This window comes from Phaseolus vulgaris, chromosome 10 (assembly GCF_051622355.1).
Source record: "Phaseolus vulgaris cultivar YP4 chromosome 10, ASM5162235v1, whole genome shotgun sequence".
NCBI lineage: Eukaryota > Viridiplantae > Streptophyta > Magnoliopsida > Fabales > Fabaceae > Phaseolus > Phaseolus vulgaris.
Genome location: NC_143507.1, coordinates 39,096,687 through 39,117,656, shown reverse-complemented (window position 1 = coordinate 39,117,656; position 20,970 = coordinate 39,096,687). Strand labels below are relative to the sequence as shown.

General features: G+C 33.6%; 1 protein-coding gene across 1 annotated transcript; it reads left to right on the top strand.

The window, feature by feature from the left end:
- The first annotated feature begins 48 nt into the window (after nucleotides 1-48).
- Nucleotides 49-7,201, top strand: LOC150024790 (uncharacterized). Its single transcript, XM_090296163.1, has 5 exons — nucleotides 49-117; nucleotides 645-812; nucleotides 2,609-2,719; nucleotides 2,945-3,011; nucleotides 6,930-7,201. Exons 1-5 carry the CDS (start codon nucleotides 49-51, stop codon nucleotides 7,199-7,201), a joined length of 687 nt encoding a protein of 228 aa, XP_090152289.1.
- Nucleotides 7,202-20,970: the final 13,769 nt, after the last annotated feature.

Genomic DNA, 20,970 nt, shown 5'->3' with positions numbered 1-20,970 from the left:
TCCCTTGTTTGCCACTTATTGAAACCACACTTTGAACACGGACACTTTATGACAAGACCATTAGCATGTCCAAATGCAAATTCCAAAAATTCATTCAAACCATTTGCATATTCAATGGTGTTTCGTGGTTTAGAAATCCAACTTTTATCAATTGGCATGACTACAAAACAAAACACCATAACAAAAAATTACTTACATAAATGTGTTAACTACATAAAATAGTTAATCATAACCTACATTTACCAAACTAGCTTTTGGTAAATTTTATGGGTCACACAAACAAAATTTTAATTATACAACCAATCTATACGCTTCAAAACAGATCTGGATGGTTGAATATAAAGTTAGATCCAAACCAATTTGCAAGTTGGTTTGGATCAATTGTTGTCTCTATGAATTTCTTAATCATTCTATAAATAATCATTATCAAATAACCATTATAAATAACCATTATCATTCTATAAGCTAACACAATGCAATCAAAATTTAAGTACGTGCAGGTCATCTTCAAATTAATGAAACTAAGTCTGTAAAGACTAATATATAATAAAAGTTGAAGTAAGACATGAACCCTTGCTTTTTGTAGTTAACCCTCTTCTTAACTTCATCTTTTTTATTTTATTACTTGATTATTTCCGTTTCAGGGAATTTCAAGCACTACTCCATTACTGGCAAATTCATCTGAGGAAACACCTGTTTTGTCACCTTTAGTCCCAGTTTCATCTTTGGGTAGTTCAAAAGGTGAAGATCAGAAGCAGAAAGCTGTTACTAAGCCAGAAAAAGTTCAAGCAATATTAAAGGGAATAAAGCAGGTTTGAGATGCATATCAGTGTTCATGATTGTTTGCTTTTGGTTTTCTTGTATGCAGTAGTTGGTATTCCTTCATTAAGAGCATGTTTGGTAGACCTGAACAAGTATATATTGAACGAATTTTGAATGAAATGATTCCAATTTTAAGTGCCGAAAAGTACAAATGAAAACTTTTAACATTTAATATACCAGACATGGCAACATCGAAGGAAAAGTATTTTAATTACTTAAATAGTGAAACAGATCCTACTTTATTCATTCAGTATAATGCATGTGATGAATGTATTTAGAAATTTTCAATTTGTAGCATTCTCTAGCCGCTCCACAATGCTGTTCTGTGATTGCACTACTCCACGGGGTGCTATTGACAAGCCAAAAAATATTTTTAAAAAGGAAATAAATTTTATTTTATGAATTAAACTAATTCAACTGCATGCTATTATGGAAACTGTTTTTTTTTCCTTTAAAATCATTTCGAGAGTGGAGAAAGTAAAAGAATTTGCTGTACTCTGTTGGACTGGACTAGTTTCATCTTTCCAAGTGCAACTGCCACTGCCAAACTCAAGAATTGCACCATCTTTGATATCATTTCAGAACTGCTATATATATATATAAATATGGCATAATACTGATGAAAAAGAGGTGAATATGTAAACCCAAATGACATACTTTTAAACAATGCTTGTACTTCTACAACCAAGCTAATACAATACACATAATGTTGATCGAACAATCCACAGTTGAGTGTTTTTGACAAAATCAAGTGCATGTGTAACTCCTAAACTTTGGGTATAACTCTAACCTAATCTTATAAAACTGGCTTGTAAATCAAGGTTTGGATTCACCCCACTTGTGTACTGTACTTTAGTCATATCACTAAACAATGTGAGACTAAGCCATCATCATTTAGGTAGCAAAACAAAGCCAATAAAGTGTAGTTATAACTGTTGATTGAACCATCAACAGTTGAGTGTTGTGACAAAATCAAGTACATGTCTAATTTCTAATCTTTGGGTATAAGTTTAACTCAAACTCATAAAAATGACTTATAAATCAAGGTTTGCACCCGAGTATATACTCTACTTTAGTCATATCTCCTTTGAGAACAATTTAGGCAATCCCCAATGAGGTTGTAACTTAGGTAAGTTAGGAGTGATTCCAACAGTAACAAATTCTGAAGTTAATTACAATCTCAACTTTCAATATTTTAATCAGCAATTACTTAATTGCATTCCTCTCACTTTAGAGAAGCTAAATCTATGGACATTTGCCCCCATGGGTGTTCAAATGATCCTAATCTGTTAGATAAATAAAAATATTAAAATGTGTCTCTATATAACATTCAAATAATTATATTCCATCTTGCCCCCCAGTTTCATAGTTCCCCATCCTACTTCTACTTACCACTCTTTCTTTGACTGTATCTACTATATTTTTTTATCTCTCCATTTCTAACCTTCAATGTTCCCACACATCTGTGCGTTTGGTTTTCAAGTAAGCACTAATGCAAGCTAAAGAAAACCATTGATTTGATTTGGCAATATAAACAAGTATCAGAGTATCATCACAAGTATATTCAGCATAGCTATAATAGGAGTATTAAAAAGTTGTAATGCTTTATTTCATAATGCTATATTCAGTATCTGTTATCAACTTTTGCAGACAAGTTAGAACATATTTTTTAAGCTATTGGAATACCTTCCTTGGTTTGATGTGTAAACTAATTGATTGTTTAAGGGTCTGGTTCATATCTGACTGATTACACTTTTTATATACCCTGTCTTCTGTGGCATTTTAGAGTCCAAAGAAGGTCAACTTAGTTGCTGCTCTGGTTCGTGGCATGCTTGTTAAAGATGCATTGATGCAGTTGGAATTGACAATAAAACGAGCAGCAAAAACTGTCTATCAGGTAGCAACACTAGTTGTCTTTTAACTTTCCCAATTATAAGACCAATATAAAATTCTAAAGTATCCTCACTCGTACTTCAATTTTGTCTGCATTTAACACAACAATTTATGATTATTTAGATTCAAGTTATATTCATTTTCAGTGGAGAGAAAGGTTATATTCTATTACCTTCTATATGGTAAAGCAAAATTGGTAGCATTTGTTTTAAAATCCTACACATTGTAGGTCATTCATTCAGCCCGAGCAAATGCCTCTCACAATCACGGGTTAGATCCAGAACGTCTCCTAGTAGGTAATATTTTGAAGTTCATAATTATTAGAAGTGAAGTTGTTTTGTTACATGAATTAGAATAGAACATGGCAACATTGTTTAATCTATATAGAATCCCAAATCTGCTAACGATTTTAACCTATAACAATTTCAAAAAATACACTCCCAAGACAGAGGTTTAGGGTTTCGTGAGCACAGACCTGAAAAACCTGGCGCGAAGGCGACAATGGCGGACTCAGGGTTTCTTGAAGGTCAGAGGAACAACCTTGAGCGGAGCAGCAATGACGGACAGAGGGTTTCGTGAAGCTCGCCTGAGGGTTTCGTGGGTCGTGAAGGTTGCGTTAGCGGAGAAGGAGAACAGAAGGTGCTGGTTTCATGAAGACACTACAAGACGGTTTCCAAAGTGGGAGACAATGTTGGTTTCCAAAGAAGAGGAAGACAAAATGCTGCTGGTTTCATGAAGACACGAGGGAGAAGAAGTTGGTTTCCAAAGTGGGAGACAAGGTTGGTCCAAAGAGTGGGAGACAAGGCTGGTCCAAAGGCTGGTCAAAAACAAAATTAATTTTTAACAAATTTTTAATTTTTTTTTAAATGAAAATAAAGAGGAATGGTATAGGAGGGAAAGCAAAAGCGGGAATTTTATTTTGGAGGATAATTATGGCGGTTAAAAATGCCATATTCTAAAGGATCATTGTGGCGGTTACTAAAATGTCGTATTATACGGCAGATTGTGACGGTTATTAATAACCGCCATATTAAAACCGCCGCATTATACAAGTTTTTTTGTAGTGAGGAGTCCTCCTAGACGCTCCTTATGTAGCCGCTCCTCATCATGGCCTAGACGCTTCTCAGCATGGGCTAGACACTCCTTTTGAGTCTAGACGCTCCTCATCATGGGCTAGACGGTCTAGCCTTGGAAGCTTGGCTTTCATAGTGTGGTGAGCTTGGGCCCTCCCCCATCACACGGGTAACCAATTTTGCGTGCGTCACATAAGTAACCACTTACAGACACACGGGTAACCAATTTTACGTGTACTACGGGTCATATATTATAATATAGAATCAGTGTCACATTTTCACCAAATATCACGTCTGCAACGTCAATTAATGTCACGCAAACGGTGTCAAGTCTGTGTTAGTGACAAATGGTGTTAATAAAAGATTTTTGTAATAAAATATTTTTGTAAAGATTAATCTGCTTGTAATATTGCCCACTTACATATTTGGATATTGGCTGTGTTAAAAATGATTGCATTACCTCCCATTCCAAATGCACGATCAGCCATGAAGAAATTGAAAGGTGATTTTAACGACAGCTAAAAGAAATAGATGCATGAGGATGTAAGTGATGACCTTTTTTTATAGCATTGTCTTAACATCAATAATGAAAGCATACCCCTTACATAGTAATAAATTAATATTTTAATACTTTTTATATTATTTTTTAATTAAAATATTATTATATTATTATAGTAATAGTGAGGTGTGAACTCAATAAGCACTTCATCCAGTCCCCAGTCCCCGTTGCATCCATCATCGGTCACTTATATTCTCTTTGGATAAGAAAAAAGTAAATTCAAAGAAAATGATACTTGTTGGGATTAAAATAAAGTGGATTCAGAGGGTGGATTCAGAGGATAGTGTGACAGAAAATTATATTTTTTATTATTTATAATTATTTTAACTGTATTATTATTATTATTTTATAAATTTATTATTAATATTTTTATTTATTTTATATATTATTATTGTTTATTTTAATAATAATAATTTAATTATAAAATCATTTATTTTATTTTATTAAATATAAATATAAATATTAATAAAATAATGATAACATAAAAATATAATATATTTAATATAATAATTATAAGCATATATTATAAAAAAAAAAAATTTAATAGATTTTAAAAAATATAAATTAAAGTTAAAATAAATTTTAAATTAAAACAAAAAATTATTATAAAAACTTAATAAATAAAAAAGTAATAACAGGATTGACTCTTGACTGAACGAAGGATACTGTTACGTATTGACACCCTAGAAAATGACCCTTTGTAATAACGGTGTCAATGGAAATAGCATTAAGAAAGGAAAGTAGGAAGAAAGAGTGTATTTGGATTTTTTTTATTTTTTAAATGATATAAAATATAAATTAATAAATTTATTTTTATTTTAAAAAATATTTGAATAATAAAATATGAAAAACTTGTGTGTATATTTAAATTAATTCAAATTTTGTAAATGACTATATTTTTTTATTATTATAAATTTTTATTTATTCATTTTATTAATAATATAATAAAATATTTGATACAAATTATTATATAATAAATTTATTTAATTATTTTAATTTATATTTATTACCATTATTTTAAAATTATTAGTTTTCTAACTAGTAATTCTGGTAATCTTATGTGTAATGAAATCAAATTTCTATTATAAAATGAGACAATGATATTTAACACTAATACCAAAACGTAGTAACTTGGTCAAAAAAAAGGCAAAACTTGATTCCAATTTAAGAATTAAACATATATAAAAGGTGAAAACAGTTATTTAATAGGAATCTTGTGTTTGCTTATTGTGTGTGTGTAAAAACTGAATTATAATTATTTTTATTTAATATACAAAAATAAATTTTATTAAATTTTCTCTCACATTGTACCAAACCAAATAACGACTCTTTTTTACTTAATCAATTTCCTCTCGCGTGACTAATGTGTCTCACCTATGGGGAAAAATACATTTTTCTTAAATTTGAAGTTCAAAATGTTTTTTATTTGGTTTATTTTAAAAAAAATATATATTTTCAAGAGAAATGCTTTTTTGAAAATGTACTTTTTGTATGTTTTACAGAAAACTATTTTTATAGAGAGACGTGTATGTCTAACATTCTTTTTTGTTTTTAAAAAATGAAAATATGTGTTATTGTATAAGTAATAAAGTGAGAAAATAAGTAAATAGTTTTCACCAATATTGTGGTTTCATGACTAGGCATATGATAGATTACTCTTATGATTAAAAATAAAGAATTGATTTGAGGACTTAATTGTAAGAATGAAGAGCAGATTAGATAGTTTAAGAAAATTTATGAATTCTAAGGGTAACTTCCTACATGAGTTATTTAGTAAACTCCATTTTTGTTATGCCATGTTAGAATTCATAGGCCATTGCCTCTGCAAAAGAAGATCTCATTCCGCAACAATTGAGTTATTTCCAGACATCTAAAGAGTCTTTTCCCTGCTTCTGCTCTGGGCACAATCAACACACTCTTAGTTCTCGAAAACGATGATAAAGTAAAATTTGTTACTTTTCTCCTCTAAGCTTGTAGTTGAGCTAGACTACTAATTTCTTAGACATCCACCTTCATTTCTTTAAAAATCATTTCATTCTTTGGTTCTAAATGCTCCATATGACAGTTATCCTTACCCATTTCCAAACTCGATTCCGTTTAACATTGAAATGAAACAACACAAACTAGTGTAAATGAAACAACATTGTGATATAATAGCTATATTCTAAGCAATCTTACATTCTACAAAAAGATGATGAACTGTCTCCTTCTGTCTTGTGCTTTGATACTAAAATTTTATGTAAATTATTATCCCTATGCCATACACATAAGAAAAGGAGTAACAGGACGCACTTCCAACACTCTAACAAAGCAAGACCTAGTGATGAAGCAGTAAATTAAAATCCATTGAAGTGATTGGTAACAGTGGACGCACCACCCTCCTCATATTTCGAAGTTGCACCCTTGTTTCCATGAAGTAGGTTTTGATAGCGAGGAGCACATGAATGATGAACCATAAAATGTAAATAACGAAGTGGAAGCATTCCCAAGTGTCGGGTAGCAACAACACCAGCAAGCAAAGCAATGAGAGTGAAGCGAAGACACGCTTGAGGGTTTGAAAGTGATTAACTCTGATACCAAAGTTGAGGTTACCCGAGAAGATGAAGAAGCAATAAAGAAGAAAACTAAGAATGGAAAGCCAAATGGTGTTTGGATGAAGGTGAAATGGGGTGGAATTATCTGGATATCTGAGTTGGAGGAAAGCGAGAAGTACAAAGAAGATGAAGGGAACAAGGGCATCAACAGGATTGGTTTCTATTGCCATGTTACATATTTGGATATTGCCTGTGTTAAAAATTACTGCACTACCTCTCATTCCAAAAACACCATCAGCCATGAAGAAGTTGAAACGTGATTTTGACGACTGCTAAAAGAAGAAGAGATTAAAGATTGAGACAAAGGTATGCATGAGGATCAATCAAGGACCCTTTTTATAATCCAGTTGTCATGTGGACATTTAACATCAGTGTCGCTGTGTGTCGTGGTTTACCTTTCAAGGTCGTCTAGTGGTATATTGATGTTTAGGGTTTAGGGTGTGTTAATTATAGTCTTTAAGTGCCGGTTAGTGGTTGCGGGGGATTGTCTAGAAGAAGTGCAGAGACTAATGTGTAGCAAATGTCAGGTAATATGTGTATCAAATGTCATGATCAGCGTTACATTTATAAAAATCTAACATTATTTTGCTGATAAAAACATGTGAAAACAAACAATTTAATTTAAATTATCAGGCTAAGAATTAGGATTACAAAATTGTATAAGCCAAGTTGAAATGAAATATGTTTATTATAAATAATTAATTTCTCTCCAAAATATTCAGCACAATAATATATATTTGAAGTTTATTGTCCACAGCATTAGGTGAATAAATATTTTTCCTTTATCAACAACTTATCTAGGTGTCTAAAATCTTGTATTCAAATCATGCATACACATTGAAGGAGAAGAAAAATAAAAAAACAAATACTTAATGAAGGAGAAGAAAAAATAATTTTGATTTAACACATTGAAACCTATTCTCTTTGACTTTTTTTTAATAAGAAAATAATAAGTGTATAGAATAACACATGTAAAAAAAAGAAGAAAGAAAGTTGAAGCTGGATCCTCAGTGAATAGTGTTTCTCTTCCCAACCACTTTGATGACTTTTAATTAGTTTCATGATGTGATTGCGTAGCTGCAATGGGAAATAGGTAGAAAAGTTATATATGGAGAATTGCTATGTGATGCAACAACACTGGATTGCAAAATTATTTTTTTATTCTAATATAGGATCCACATGTTCAGTTGGACAAATTTGTAAATATGGATTGAATTTTAGATAGGTTTTCACACTGGTTTTTAAATTGGAACTTTCTTGCATTACAACAAATAAACATAACACTATTACATTTTGTAAATAAATATTACAATAAATAAAATTAAAGTAATGTATAATATTTTATTTTTAAAGGTCACTAAAAGAACTCTTCTAAATTAAATAAAATAAAATAAAAGAATAAAACTGGTTTGTATTTTCAAGACTTACTTATTTCACTAAAAACATTAATAAATATAGATTAATTTAAAAACAAAAAAATAATTAATTAGTACATCTATTAAACACAGATTCAAATTTATGGATAATGTTTTGAAAAAATCGACATCTTTGATAGAAAAACGTGGGAGTATTCGTTGTTTAAGAAAAGAATTTTGATCATTTTATAGAGATGCAATAGAGTTGACTTCTTGACTGGGTGGGCAGGCAACACAATTGACATATAATTTCCAGCTTTAAAAAAATATTAGAAGTGATCGTGTTGGATTTTTTAAAATCAATATAAATCCAATCTAAATCCAAATAAATAATTCATATCCACTTTAATTAGATGAAAATTATTTGATTTTTTTAATTTTTTTTAAAGTTTTTAAATGAATTAAAATTAGATTAAATTTATTTTGTCAATTAGATTAAATTCATTTTAATTTGAACATGGACCCAAACCAAATCGGGTTGACCTGGATCTGGGTCGACTTGCATCGACTTGGTACCAGCAAGGTCTAACACGACATGGACCCGAATTAACTCGACTCGATATGGGCCCGGACCTTGACTTAACATGGGCTCGAATTGACTCAACTCAACATGGGTCTGGATTGACACAACTTTACTTGGGCCCAAGTCAATATGGGTTTGGGCCCACTCGGTCTTACTTGAGCTTGAGCCGACTTGACTTGACCTTGGCTTGAGACCATTCGGCTCAACATGGACCCGGACCGACTCGATTCGACTTGGGCCTAGACAAACCCGACTCGACATGGGAACAGGTTGACTCGGCTCTTTATGGGCCCAAACAGACTTGGCTTGACATCGACTGGGTCGACTCATCTCCACATTGATCGGGTTGACTCAGCTCGACATTGGCATAGACCAACTCGGCTCGAGATGAGCTTGGGATGACTCAGCTCGAGATGGGTTTGAGCCAACTCGGCTCGACTTCGGCCTGGACCGACTTGGCTTAACATCGTCCAGGACTGACTTGGCTCAACATCAGCCTGGGCCAACTCGGATTGACATCGGCCTAGGCCGACCTAGCTTGAAATGGGCCTGGGCTGACTCGACTCGATAGAGACGCGGGTCGACTTGGTTTGACATGGATTTGGCTCAAGATGGGCCTTGGCTGACTCTGCTCGACATTGGCCCAAGCCGACTCGGCTCGACATGGGCCCAAGTTGACTTGGCGTTACATGGGTCTGTTGCCGACTTGACTTGCGCTCTGGCCCACTCAACTCAATTTGGGCTAGGATTTACTCGGCTCGACTTTGGTTTGGGCATACTTTGCTCGACATTCTCCTAGGCCGACTCGAATTGAGTTTGGCATGGACTCACTCGACTCGACTTTGGCCCAAACTAACTTGACTCGACTTTGACCCGAGCGGATTCGGCTCGACATGGACTCAAGCTGACTTTGCTTAACCTGAGCCCAGACTGAATTGGCTCAACCTAGGCCAGAGTCAAGTCAAAATCCAACCCAAAATTCATTTTGGATAATCAAAAAATGTATCCTATCTATATCTAATCCATATCCAATTAAATGGATTGAACTTAAAATTCAAAATTATGAATTTAGATGTGAGATAAATCCATATAAATTGATTAAAAGTAATATGGATTTAAATAATTATGGATTAAATTTTACAATTTAAATTTTTTGTCTACCCTTAGTGAACATTATTAGAAAAATATATATTTTACTAATTTGTTTTAAAAAAAATCCTAATGAAATATTTATAAATTTTGCTATCAATAATAATTTACAAAAAAATATTACCAAATTTACTTTATTTAAATTTGTATATTAAAAGAATTTAGGAAGTTACAGGATTTTTAAAGCTTATCATATATAGTTTTTTGAAAAAAAAAGTAAAAGATAAATTTTCTAATATTCTAAGTGAATTGGTTGGGATTGAAGATTATGATTTTGTTGAAACAACTTATTGAAACCAAGATCATTTTAGTTATTCTCTGGTAGATTTTTTTATTGAATTTTTTTGTCTCTCACAGGTTTATGTCTATGATCTCTTTTTCCAGGTTTAAATAACATTTTGTTTGATTTAGTAAAAACTTTTTTTAGTTACTAATTCTCATGTATTTTATTTTGTTGTTGTTTTGAATGTGTTTTTGGTGTGTGCTGTTGAATGAGAATGAATGAAGTCCTTCCCATCTTCTGTCATCACCTTCTGAAAAAGACACTGTACGTTGGCGAAGCTGGCACCAACATCGTGACGATAAATGTGAATGAAGGCAGTGTTTCTGAATTTGTTGGATTTTTGCACAAACAAAATTTAAAGTATTTTGTTATAGTGTTTGACGGACTGAATGAGTTGTTAGGTAGGACTGTGTTGAAAAATATCTTAGATTTGTGTGATATGTTGTTGGTGTGAGAATATTTGATTGACTTTACCTTAGTCATGTGTGAGTTTTTTTTATAGTACATGAGAGTTGTCAAAGTTCAATGCATGAAACTTAAACTTAAAAGCTAATAATATTAGGATCATCAAGAAACTGTAGAGGAAAATATTTTATTAACACTAAAAAGTAAAATATATTTACTTCAAAAACCATTATAATAATATAATAATATTTTTAATTAAAAAATAAATTAAATATAATTAAAATATTAATTTATTTGTTTCTCAAGTACAGTGTGTATAATGTTTATTAGTGTGTAATAAAATAATTTTTTTTTATTTTAAAATATGATATAATAAAAAACTAAATTTTAAAATTTTATAAAATAACATATTTTTATATTTAATAATTAGTTAAATTTTAAATTAGTTTTTAATATATATTTTAATATTAATATGTAAGATATAATAATTAAATATTTATAAATATATTTATTACTATATTAAAATCAATAATTAAAATAAAAATATTAAAATAATTATTCAATTAAATTTTGATAATTTTTTTATTATATTTTTAGTATAAAATATCATTTTTTATTTATCAAAAAATTTATAATAATTTTAACTTTAATTTAAAATTTTATCTTTTACTCTAAATTATTTTTAAAATTTAATTTTATAAATTATTCTCAAAATATATTAATATGCAACCAATTTTTTTCTATTACATTAATAAAATCTACTATAAATTTTTATATAACTTTTCTTACTCTTTCTTTTCATCCAAACAATTTTTTTTATCTATTTTTTTAATTCAAACAATTTGACGGTAATAAAATTAAATATATATATATATATAATTTTATAAAAATGATATTAAAATAAAACATGTAATACTTATTTTAATAGGAAATTATTTAGTTATTTTAGATAATAGAGAAGCTGTTGAATACTTATTTTATTAAATCAAAAGTTATATTTTGTAGATTAAAGAATAAAAAGTATATACTTAAAAAACATCAAAAGAAATTACAAAAAAAATATGGCGTGTATATGCGTATAAAATGTGAATATTTTCTTACTTATAAACTTTATACAATTATATATAAAAATATTGGAGAAACTTTTATGATCATAAAAATCTTTGAAAAGTATGATTTTTTATTACCGAATTCGATAAATAAGTTATTGTCTTATAAAGTAAATTGATTATTTTTTCTTCTTTCACATGAGTAAATGGAAAATATTATAAAATTTTGTATAAAACAAATATTCTATCCCCATTTCCACTCTCGTGATGAATTACGTTACAAACACTCCTCAGATAACTTACCAATAATTTTAAATTTTTATTAATGAAATTAAAAGATAAATATGCCCTTTTGCCACATTACCAATCCCTGCTACGTCAGGGTTGTATGGGCCGCATTTGTTTTACCGGTTGTCCACAAAAGACTTTTCGTAGAGAATTATTAGGAAAGCAGTCATGTATGTGAGTTTATTATTAGGAAAGCAGTCATGTATGTGAGTTTATCTGACCATGAAACTTGGTAATAATTGTTATTATTATTATCTTGAAACTTAGGAATAATTTGAGACCATGAAACTTATTAACAATTAATACTCTAAATATATATTTGCTCAAGAAAATTATGTTTTATATTTTTAGCTTTTACATGATAATTTTTTTTTAAATAAAAGCTTTCATGTTAGGTATCACTATGCCACTTAAGATCTCAGCTAGGCTGACACCTCAAGTAACAACAATCATTTACCATCACATGAAAAAAAAAAATTATTAAATAAAAGAAAAAAGAAAAGAAAAAAAAATACAATAATACGGGGGGACTAGACCAAAACCCATATGTTAACAAAAACGATACATAGGTAGACTATACCTATTCATAAAGAATTCTAAGAACAGACAAGGTGGAAGCCTATTATACCAAAGAAAAGGTTCTCTATGAAAAAAATCCTAAATTAGCCAACTTATCAGCACACGCATTTCCTTCACGAAAAATATGAGTAACTGTAAACCTAATTTTCCCACAGTAATTAAGACAAGCATTCCATCGATTACGAAGCATCCAAGGAACATTTGTCCTAGCAGTAAACGCAGCACAAACCAAAGCAGAATCACATTCCAGCCAGACATTAGTAAGCCCCATCTTTTGAGCTTCCTCCATAGCATGTATAACCCCATAAAACTCAGCAACCAGAGCAGTCTGAACTTCAAGAAACGCAGAAAAAGCTCCAATAAATTCCCCCATACTCCCACGAAAAATACCTCCGCAAGTAGCAAGACCAGGATATCCCCTAACAGCCCCATCAGTGTTAATTTTTACCCAGCCTGGTGAAGAAAACTCCCATCTAACAGGAAGAGGACGTAGAACTTTACCAGTACGAGTGTTAATACCAAAAAACTTTAGCACATTGAAATCAAACATATCATTCTTCATTGAAGCTTTAGACGAATTACCCACTAGACAAGTTAAGTCTTTAATAACCAAAATAGCCCTAGAAACCTCAATCTTATCCTGAAAACGAGCATAATTCCTCATACGCCATATCATCCAAATAGAAAAAGTTATCACAGCTAGCTTAATTAATTTAACCAACGGACTACCATCACTCTTAATAAAAGAAAGAAGATCATCCTTATTAGAGAAATGATAAGTAGGAAAAATGTGTTGAACCCAACTCCAAATACGCAAAGCATTAGCACATTCAAAAAATAAATGTTGAATAGATTCCTCGTGCTTTTCACAAAGCGTACACATAGAACAAATATGCAAACCTTTATTTTGAATATGCTGATCTGTAGGAAGCCGCCCATGAAAAACTTTCCAAAGGACAAGAGTTTTGGAAGGCGGAATATATGAAGACCAAATAAATTTACCCCAACCACAAGAAACCCCTGGATCCAAGAAAAAAGTCCTAGCTGATTTAAGAGTGAGACGACCAGACTCATCTAGAATCCAATTAGGAATATCCTGTACCGCCCTAACCATGATATGACTAAAAAGATGAGGCATCTGCTGTAAAGACAATGGAATACTCCAATCACTACCTGTCCAAAACTGAGAGACTGTATCCGGAATACTAGCACCATCAGATAATCCTGCAATATTTGCTAAAGAAGAAGTAGCACACCATTTATCATTCCAAAAATTAATAAGAGAACCTGTATCAACAGTCCAAGAAGTATAATCAAGTATAGTAGAATAAAACTGCTTAATTCCAGGCCAAAGAGATGACGATCTATAAACCATTCGAAACTCATATTTTGATTTAAGGACCTTAGCTTTCAAGAGCAGAGACCAAGGCTTGTTGCTATAAGCAAAGTTCCAAGCAAGCTTAAGAAGATAAGCATTATTTTCATGGTGAAGGTTAATAATTTTCAAACCTCCATTCTCAAGGGGAGAACAAATCGTATCCCATTTAACAGTAGCTATACCTTTTTTCAGAATATCACCAGTCCAGATAAAATTTCGACACCACTGTTCAACTTGCTTAAGAAGAGAAACAGGCCATTTATACAAATTAAAACTATAAGCTAGAAGACCCGTAATCACCGTATTGACCAACTGAACTCGACCCATCATGCTAAGAGATTTACCTTTCCAAGAAGCTAGCTTCAATTTGACTTTATCAGCCAAAGGTTGAAGAAAACGACCCCTTGGAGCACCAACAAAGATAGGCACTCCTAAATAAGTGAAAGGCAAACAACCATGACTACAAGAAAGAATACGCTGAATTTCGGTGACAAATCTTGTAGAATTATCCATGGTGAAAAAACTACTCTTAGAATTATTAACATATTGACCAGAGAAATCACCATATGTTTTAAGAAAATTTCTCAAATTTCTAAGAGACTTAGTATCCGCCTTACAGAAAATAAAAATGTCATCCGCATATAAAATATGAGAGGGAGTGAGAAAACCTTGTGGACTAGCCATATGTAGAATCTTCTTATCATTCACAAGCTTTGAGAGACCTCTACTAAGAACTTCCTCTGCAAGACAAAAAAGTATAGGAGACAAAGGATCACCTTGTCTAACACCTCTACTACAAGGAAAAAAACCCACCAAACTACCATTTATTCTGATAGAAAGCATAGCTGAACGGAGAATAGTATTAATCCAACCGACAAACGAGGGGTGAAAACCAAAGCGTGACAAAACTGATAGTAAAAATTTCCAACTTAGAGTGTCAAAAGCTTTGTGAATATCAACTTTGTAAGCCACATTGCCTCCGTGAACCTTTTTAGAAAGCAAGTTAATAGCTTCAGAAGCAATACTAATACAATCTTGAATCTGTCTGCCCTGCACAAACCCATACTGATTAGGAGAAATAATTCTGGCAGCCACAAGAGCAAGCCGATATGCCAAAATCTTGGAAATAATCTTAAATTTAAAATTAGCAATAGCAATCGGCCTGTAATCTTTAATAGATTCAGCACCCTGAATCTTAGGAATAAGAGATACCAAATAACTGTTCATTCCAGGGAGAACCCAGTTTTGTTTAAAAAACTGTTGGACTGCATTACAAACATCTGTCCCAATAATATCCCAACAAGAATGATAAAAAACACCACCAAAGCCATCAGGACCTGGAGCACTATTACCATTAAGGTTAAAAACAGCATTCTTGATCTCCAAAAAATCAGGACATTTAAGCAACATCATATTCTCCTCAGAGGAAACCAGCTCAGGAATATAAGTACCAATAAAATCTTCCATATTGTTTGCATCCTGATCATGAGAAATAGACTCGGCATAAAGAGTTTTATAAAAGTTCAAAATATGTTCCTCAATGAGTGTAGGATCCTCAGTAACAACATTATCAATTCGTAGACGATGAATCCCACTAAAATTATTCCTCCTCTTGACCACAGCATGGAAAAAAGCAGTATTTCTATCCCCATCTTTAAACCAAAGCATTTTAGCCCTTTCTTTCCAAAACAAATATTGACAGTGAAGAGCCTGATCAAGCTCCTCTTTAGCGATCCTTTCTTGACAGAGAAGTCCATCAATATCAGACATACTAGCAGTCTCTAAATTTTGTTGAATACCAAGCAGAAGACCCTGTTTAAGAAGAACTGCATTGTGAACATTACCAAAAGAATTTTTATTCCAGTCACGTAGCTCAACTTTCAACCTTTTTAACTTATGATGTAAAATAAACATAGGACAACCAACAACCTTATTAGCCCAAGAATCATGAATAAGCTTCATACATGAAGCGTCTTGAAGCCACATAGAAAAGAAACGAAAATTGCTAACCTTCTTCAAAGAATTACTAGCAAGACTAGTAAGAATAGGGGAATGATCAGAACAATTTTTAACAAGAACCTGATAAGTACAAGAATCCCATTCATCCAAACACACTTCGTTACATAACGCCCTATCCAATTTTCTATGAATTCTATGGAGCCCTCTCCTTCCATTACACCAAGTATAGCAAGTACCGGTAAAAGGCATACAAGAAAGATCATTAGTATTAATCCAATCAAGGAATTCATTGCAAGAAACTTGATTAGGAGCCACCCATCCTTTACAGTCATCGGCTGAGAGCACAACATTAAAATCACCCATAATACACCAAGACCCTATGAAGGAACTAAGATCCCTCCACAAAACCCGTCTAGCCATGTATGTGGTAGCACCATAAACACCTGCAAAACTAAAACATTTATCATGCAAATGACAAGTTACAGAAATAAATTGTTCATTTACCAAGAAATTTCGAACCAAATTAGGAACCGACAAACACCAAAGCTTAGCAGCTTTATTAACAATAGGAGACGTAGCCACCAAATGCATATTAACAGATTTGAAAATGACTTCAAAAACATCAGTGTACGGCACCATAGGTTCAGCAAGAAAAACCAGAAGAGGTTTGTGTAGTTTGAGTAAACTAATCAACATCTCCACATTTTTGTGGTTTCCCAATCCTCTAACATTCCAGAAAAATGAAGAGACTTCCATTGCGACGGTGTGGAGAGAACTGCCTTAGCAGTTTTTTTGGACTTACCACTCTTCTTAGGTGGTCTCCCTGGGTTTCTTTTAGTGCAAACTATTTCCTCCCCAGTATCACTGTCATCCTCCTTCATCTCGTTGGGATCAGCCCAAAATTTTGAAAGAACATTTGTATTTTCCAAACCATCAAGAGAGGAAAAGTGATTTTGTAGGACCAACGATAGTGCTTTAACATCCGCAGAAGATTTAGCCTTATGAGGTTCAACAATGGCACTAGACGTACCAATATAAGGATCACCTCCCACATCAGTAGTGTCTAAACCATCAAGAGAGGAGAAGTGATTTTTTAGCACCAACGACGGGGATGGTACAGTCACAATAGCAGAGACCTCCGCATGATGACCATCAATTGGAGTATTGGATAGGGTTGTAGTATGAACAGGCGATTTAACCCGCTGAGGAGAGATGGGACGTAATTGAGGTGATACCACCACAGGAGTCAAGACCTCCACATGATCGGAGCCCTTGGCTTGCATAAGGGCAGGTGAATTCCTTAGCGTCCTCGTTTCTGGGAAATTCGAAGTGTGAGTGGGCAATCCCTGCCTGGATTCATGATCCGAGGCATCTTCAAGAGAAGGCATATCAGCAAAATCGTCCTCCACTCCACCTGGTTTATCAAGAGCAGTATAATCCAAGAGTGACCCTGCTTTAGCTCCGGCAGAAGCATTAATGTTCAATTTATCAGTGTAACCTTCCACGTGCTTCGGCTGCGGATCTTTTTTACGATACTCTTTACGTTGTTTGGGGACCTCAGTCCTCCCCTGATCTCGTTCAATTATCTTATGAGAAGATTTATGTTGAGACCCAGGAGCACGACCCTGATCATGAATCACTCGGCACTGAGCAAGCTCATGGCCTATCACCTTACAGTGAGAACAAAACGGAGGGAGCCATTCATATTCCACACCAGCTACAAAGGTAAAGTCTGAGCGTTCAACCCAGAGATGATCAGGAAGAGGGGACAACATATCAATATCCACCAGTACTCTAGCAAACATACCCCTTTTCTTTCTCATAGTATTCTCATCCAAAACCAAAGGAGTACCAACATTAATTTTTCTTTCTCATAGTTATTGATACATCATATTTAAGAGGAATGTCTAAGCTTTATAGGTAACACAACATTATAGTTTAATGTTTAAAATATCAATAACTATTGGTAACTAATGTTTAAATAGTAATTTAAAAATTATTTTATAATTTTTTATAAATAAAAAAATCCTTTAAATACTAATAATGTTTTTAGTATCTAAAATGATCTCTATTTTAATTCAATAGTAACTAATTATTTGGTCTTTAAAATTAGTTGATTTAATAATTTTTTTTAGTGTATATTCTTTGTCAATAAAAAATAATGTGCCACATTTTTCTTTTAATGTTTGGGTAATATTTTTTTAATAACTTTAAGCAACGTATTTTAGTTAATACTTCTTAATTTTAAAGTTATTAAAATTCTCGTTAGACGGTCTAGAAGGACAATTTGCTTAATTTGTTTAATCATCTATATTGTTGTTTTTAGTTCATTAGTCTCTCAATAGTTATAGTAGACAGTTGGATGAATAGGCTATACTTTGTTGAACCTTAACCAATTCCTTCTTTTAAGTTTATTTATTATTTCTTTGTTGTAAGATCCATACCTAAAGAAATGAAAGTGTTTCTATATTTTTACTGTTCACAATCTTCTTGTCATTGTATCCTGTTAGACTGGGTCCATACACAAGCACAAGACCAAAAAGATAGCCCAATTGGATGAAGGACTTTGTAATAGGATAAACTCATGTGTCTTTAGTAAATGTCTGTCATTTTATTATTATTATGTTGTTATTATTGAAAGGGTTTTTTTGTAAGGCCCATGGCCCCTTTTTTACCCTTATAGGGTTCTAAGCAATATCAAAGAAGGCTGAGAAGTTTTTGGTAACCCTAGTTTTAGAATAACAGTAGCAAAAGCCTAACAATTTGGTGCTTTCATTGTTCCTACCATGGCTCCCCAACCTCCATCAAAAGATCTGAACGAGGCCTTAGCCAACATCCAAACAAATCTCACCAACATCCAAAGCCAACTGGCCGAAAACACTAGCAGACAATCTACCTTAGAGGCTCAGAATGACCACTTTCACTCTACCTTCACGTCCATCCTGGATCAGGTTGCTCTCTTGACTCAAACGGAGACTAAAATTCCATACATGAACCAACAAAGTAGCCCTCATTCCAATCACTCAAACCAGCAACCTCCCACCACCCCTTCCATACGACCACCCACACTCAACCTATCTTTCTTTGATGGTACAAATCCACTAGATTGGCTTTTTCAAGCGGACCAATATTTCTCCTTCTATCAAATACCGTTGGACCAACACATTCCTATGGTGGGATTTCATATGCAGGGAGACGCTCTCTCATGGTTTAAATGGCTGCACAATAACCACCTACTCACAGATTGGCACTCCTTCACAAGGGCTTTAGAGCTTCGTTTTGGCCCCTCCACATATATCAATCATCAAGTGGAGTTGTTCAAACTCCAGCAAACCACATCGGTCATTGAATACCAAGGCAGGTTTGAACGCTTATGCAATTGTGTGGTGGGTCTCACTCTTGAAACTATACTTAATTGTTTCATTTCTGGTCTGAATGTTGAAATCTGCAGAGAACTTACCATATTGAACCCATATTCTATAGCCCAAGGCATAGATCTAGCTAAGCTTATTGAGGACAAACTCAGGGATTCTAAACCTAAACAAATCCGATTTCCAGCACCTACCTATCACCACCCTAACCCCACTCCCTCATTCACTAACAGAACCAGCACACCCACTCCACCCCCAGCCCATATGCCCATCAAATGTTTATCCTCCTCACAAATGCAAGAGAGACGAGCCCTAGGGTTATGCTACAACTATGACGAAAAATTCTTCCCTGGCCATAAATGCACTTCCTCTCGATTTTTGCTCCTTTTAGATGACCCATAACTCCTAGCTGAAGCCAACGAGGAGATTTCCCCCACACATGACCACACCAACACTATTCACTTCCACCTTTCACCTCAAGCCCTATCTGGTACTATTTCCCCAAAAACCCTCAAATTCACAGGTCTAATTCATCACCTCCCTGTTACCGTCCTCATTAACTCGGGAAGCTCCCACAACATTCTTCAACCACGTATTGCCCACCATTTAAACCTAGCCATATCCCCTAGCCCACCCCTCTCGGTAATGGTTGGAAATGGGGCGTTCATTAAGTGCTAGGGTGTTTGTCCATTGGTGGACATATCTCTCCATAACTCTACCTTTACTATTCCCTTTTACCTTCTTCCGATTGAAGGTGCGGATGTTGTTTTGGGCGTGGAATGGTTGAGCACGCTAGGGTCCATCCAAGCAGATTTCTCAATTCCCAGCATAGAATTTACCCACAACAACCAACATATTACGTTGCAAGCCGCCCACTCACCCAACCCATCAGCTACCACTTATCACCAATTTTGCCAGTATCTATCCAATAACTCTATTGCCTCTTTACACCTTCTATCGGTGGACACCCAACCCCGCTCCCATACAACCTTAACCACTACCATTGATAATCCTGCATCCCCATTATCTCACCTACCCTAACCCATCAAATCCCTTCTTCAGGAATACCAAGGTATTTTTCAAAAACCAAGAGGGTTACCTCCACAGAGACCACATGACCACCATATTCCCCTGTTACCTCATACCCCACCAATCAAAGTGAAACCATACCGCTACCCACATCACCACAAGGAAGTTATTACAACACTGATCGCAGAAATGCTGCAAGAGGGCATTATTCAACCTAGTACAAGCCCATTCTCTTCACCGGTGCTCTTAATAAAAAAAAGATGGAACATGGCGTTTCTGTGTGGATTACAAAGCCTTAAATGCAGCCACCATTCGTGACCACTTCCCCATTCCAACAATTGATGAACTGCTCGATGAGTTAGGCTCAGCTACTATTTTTACTAAAATAGACCTACACTTAGGATACCACCAAATACTGCTTCTCCCAGAAGACACTCACAAAACAGCGTTTCGCACTATAGATGGCCACTATGAATTCTTGGTCATGCCATTTGGTTTAACTAACGCTCTTTCTACTTTTCAGGCAGCCATGAATGATCTTCTCAGACCATACCTCCGCCGGTTTGTCTTAGTCTTTTTTATGATATTTTGATTTATAGTC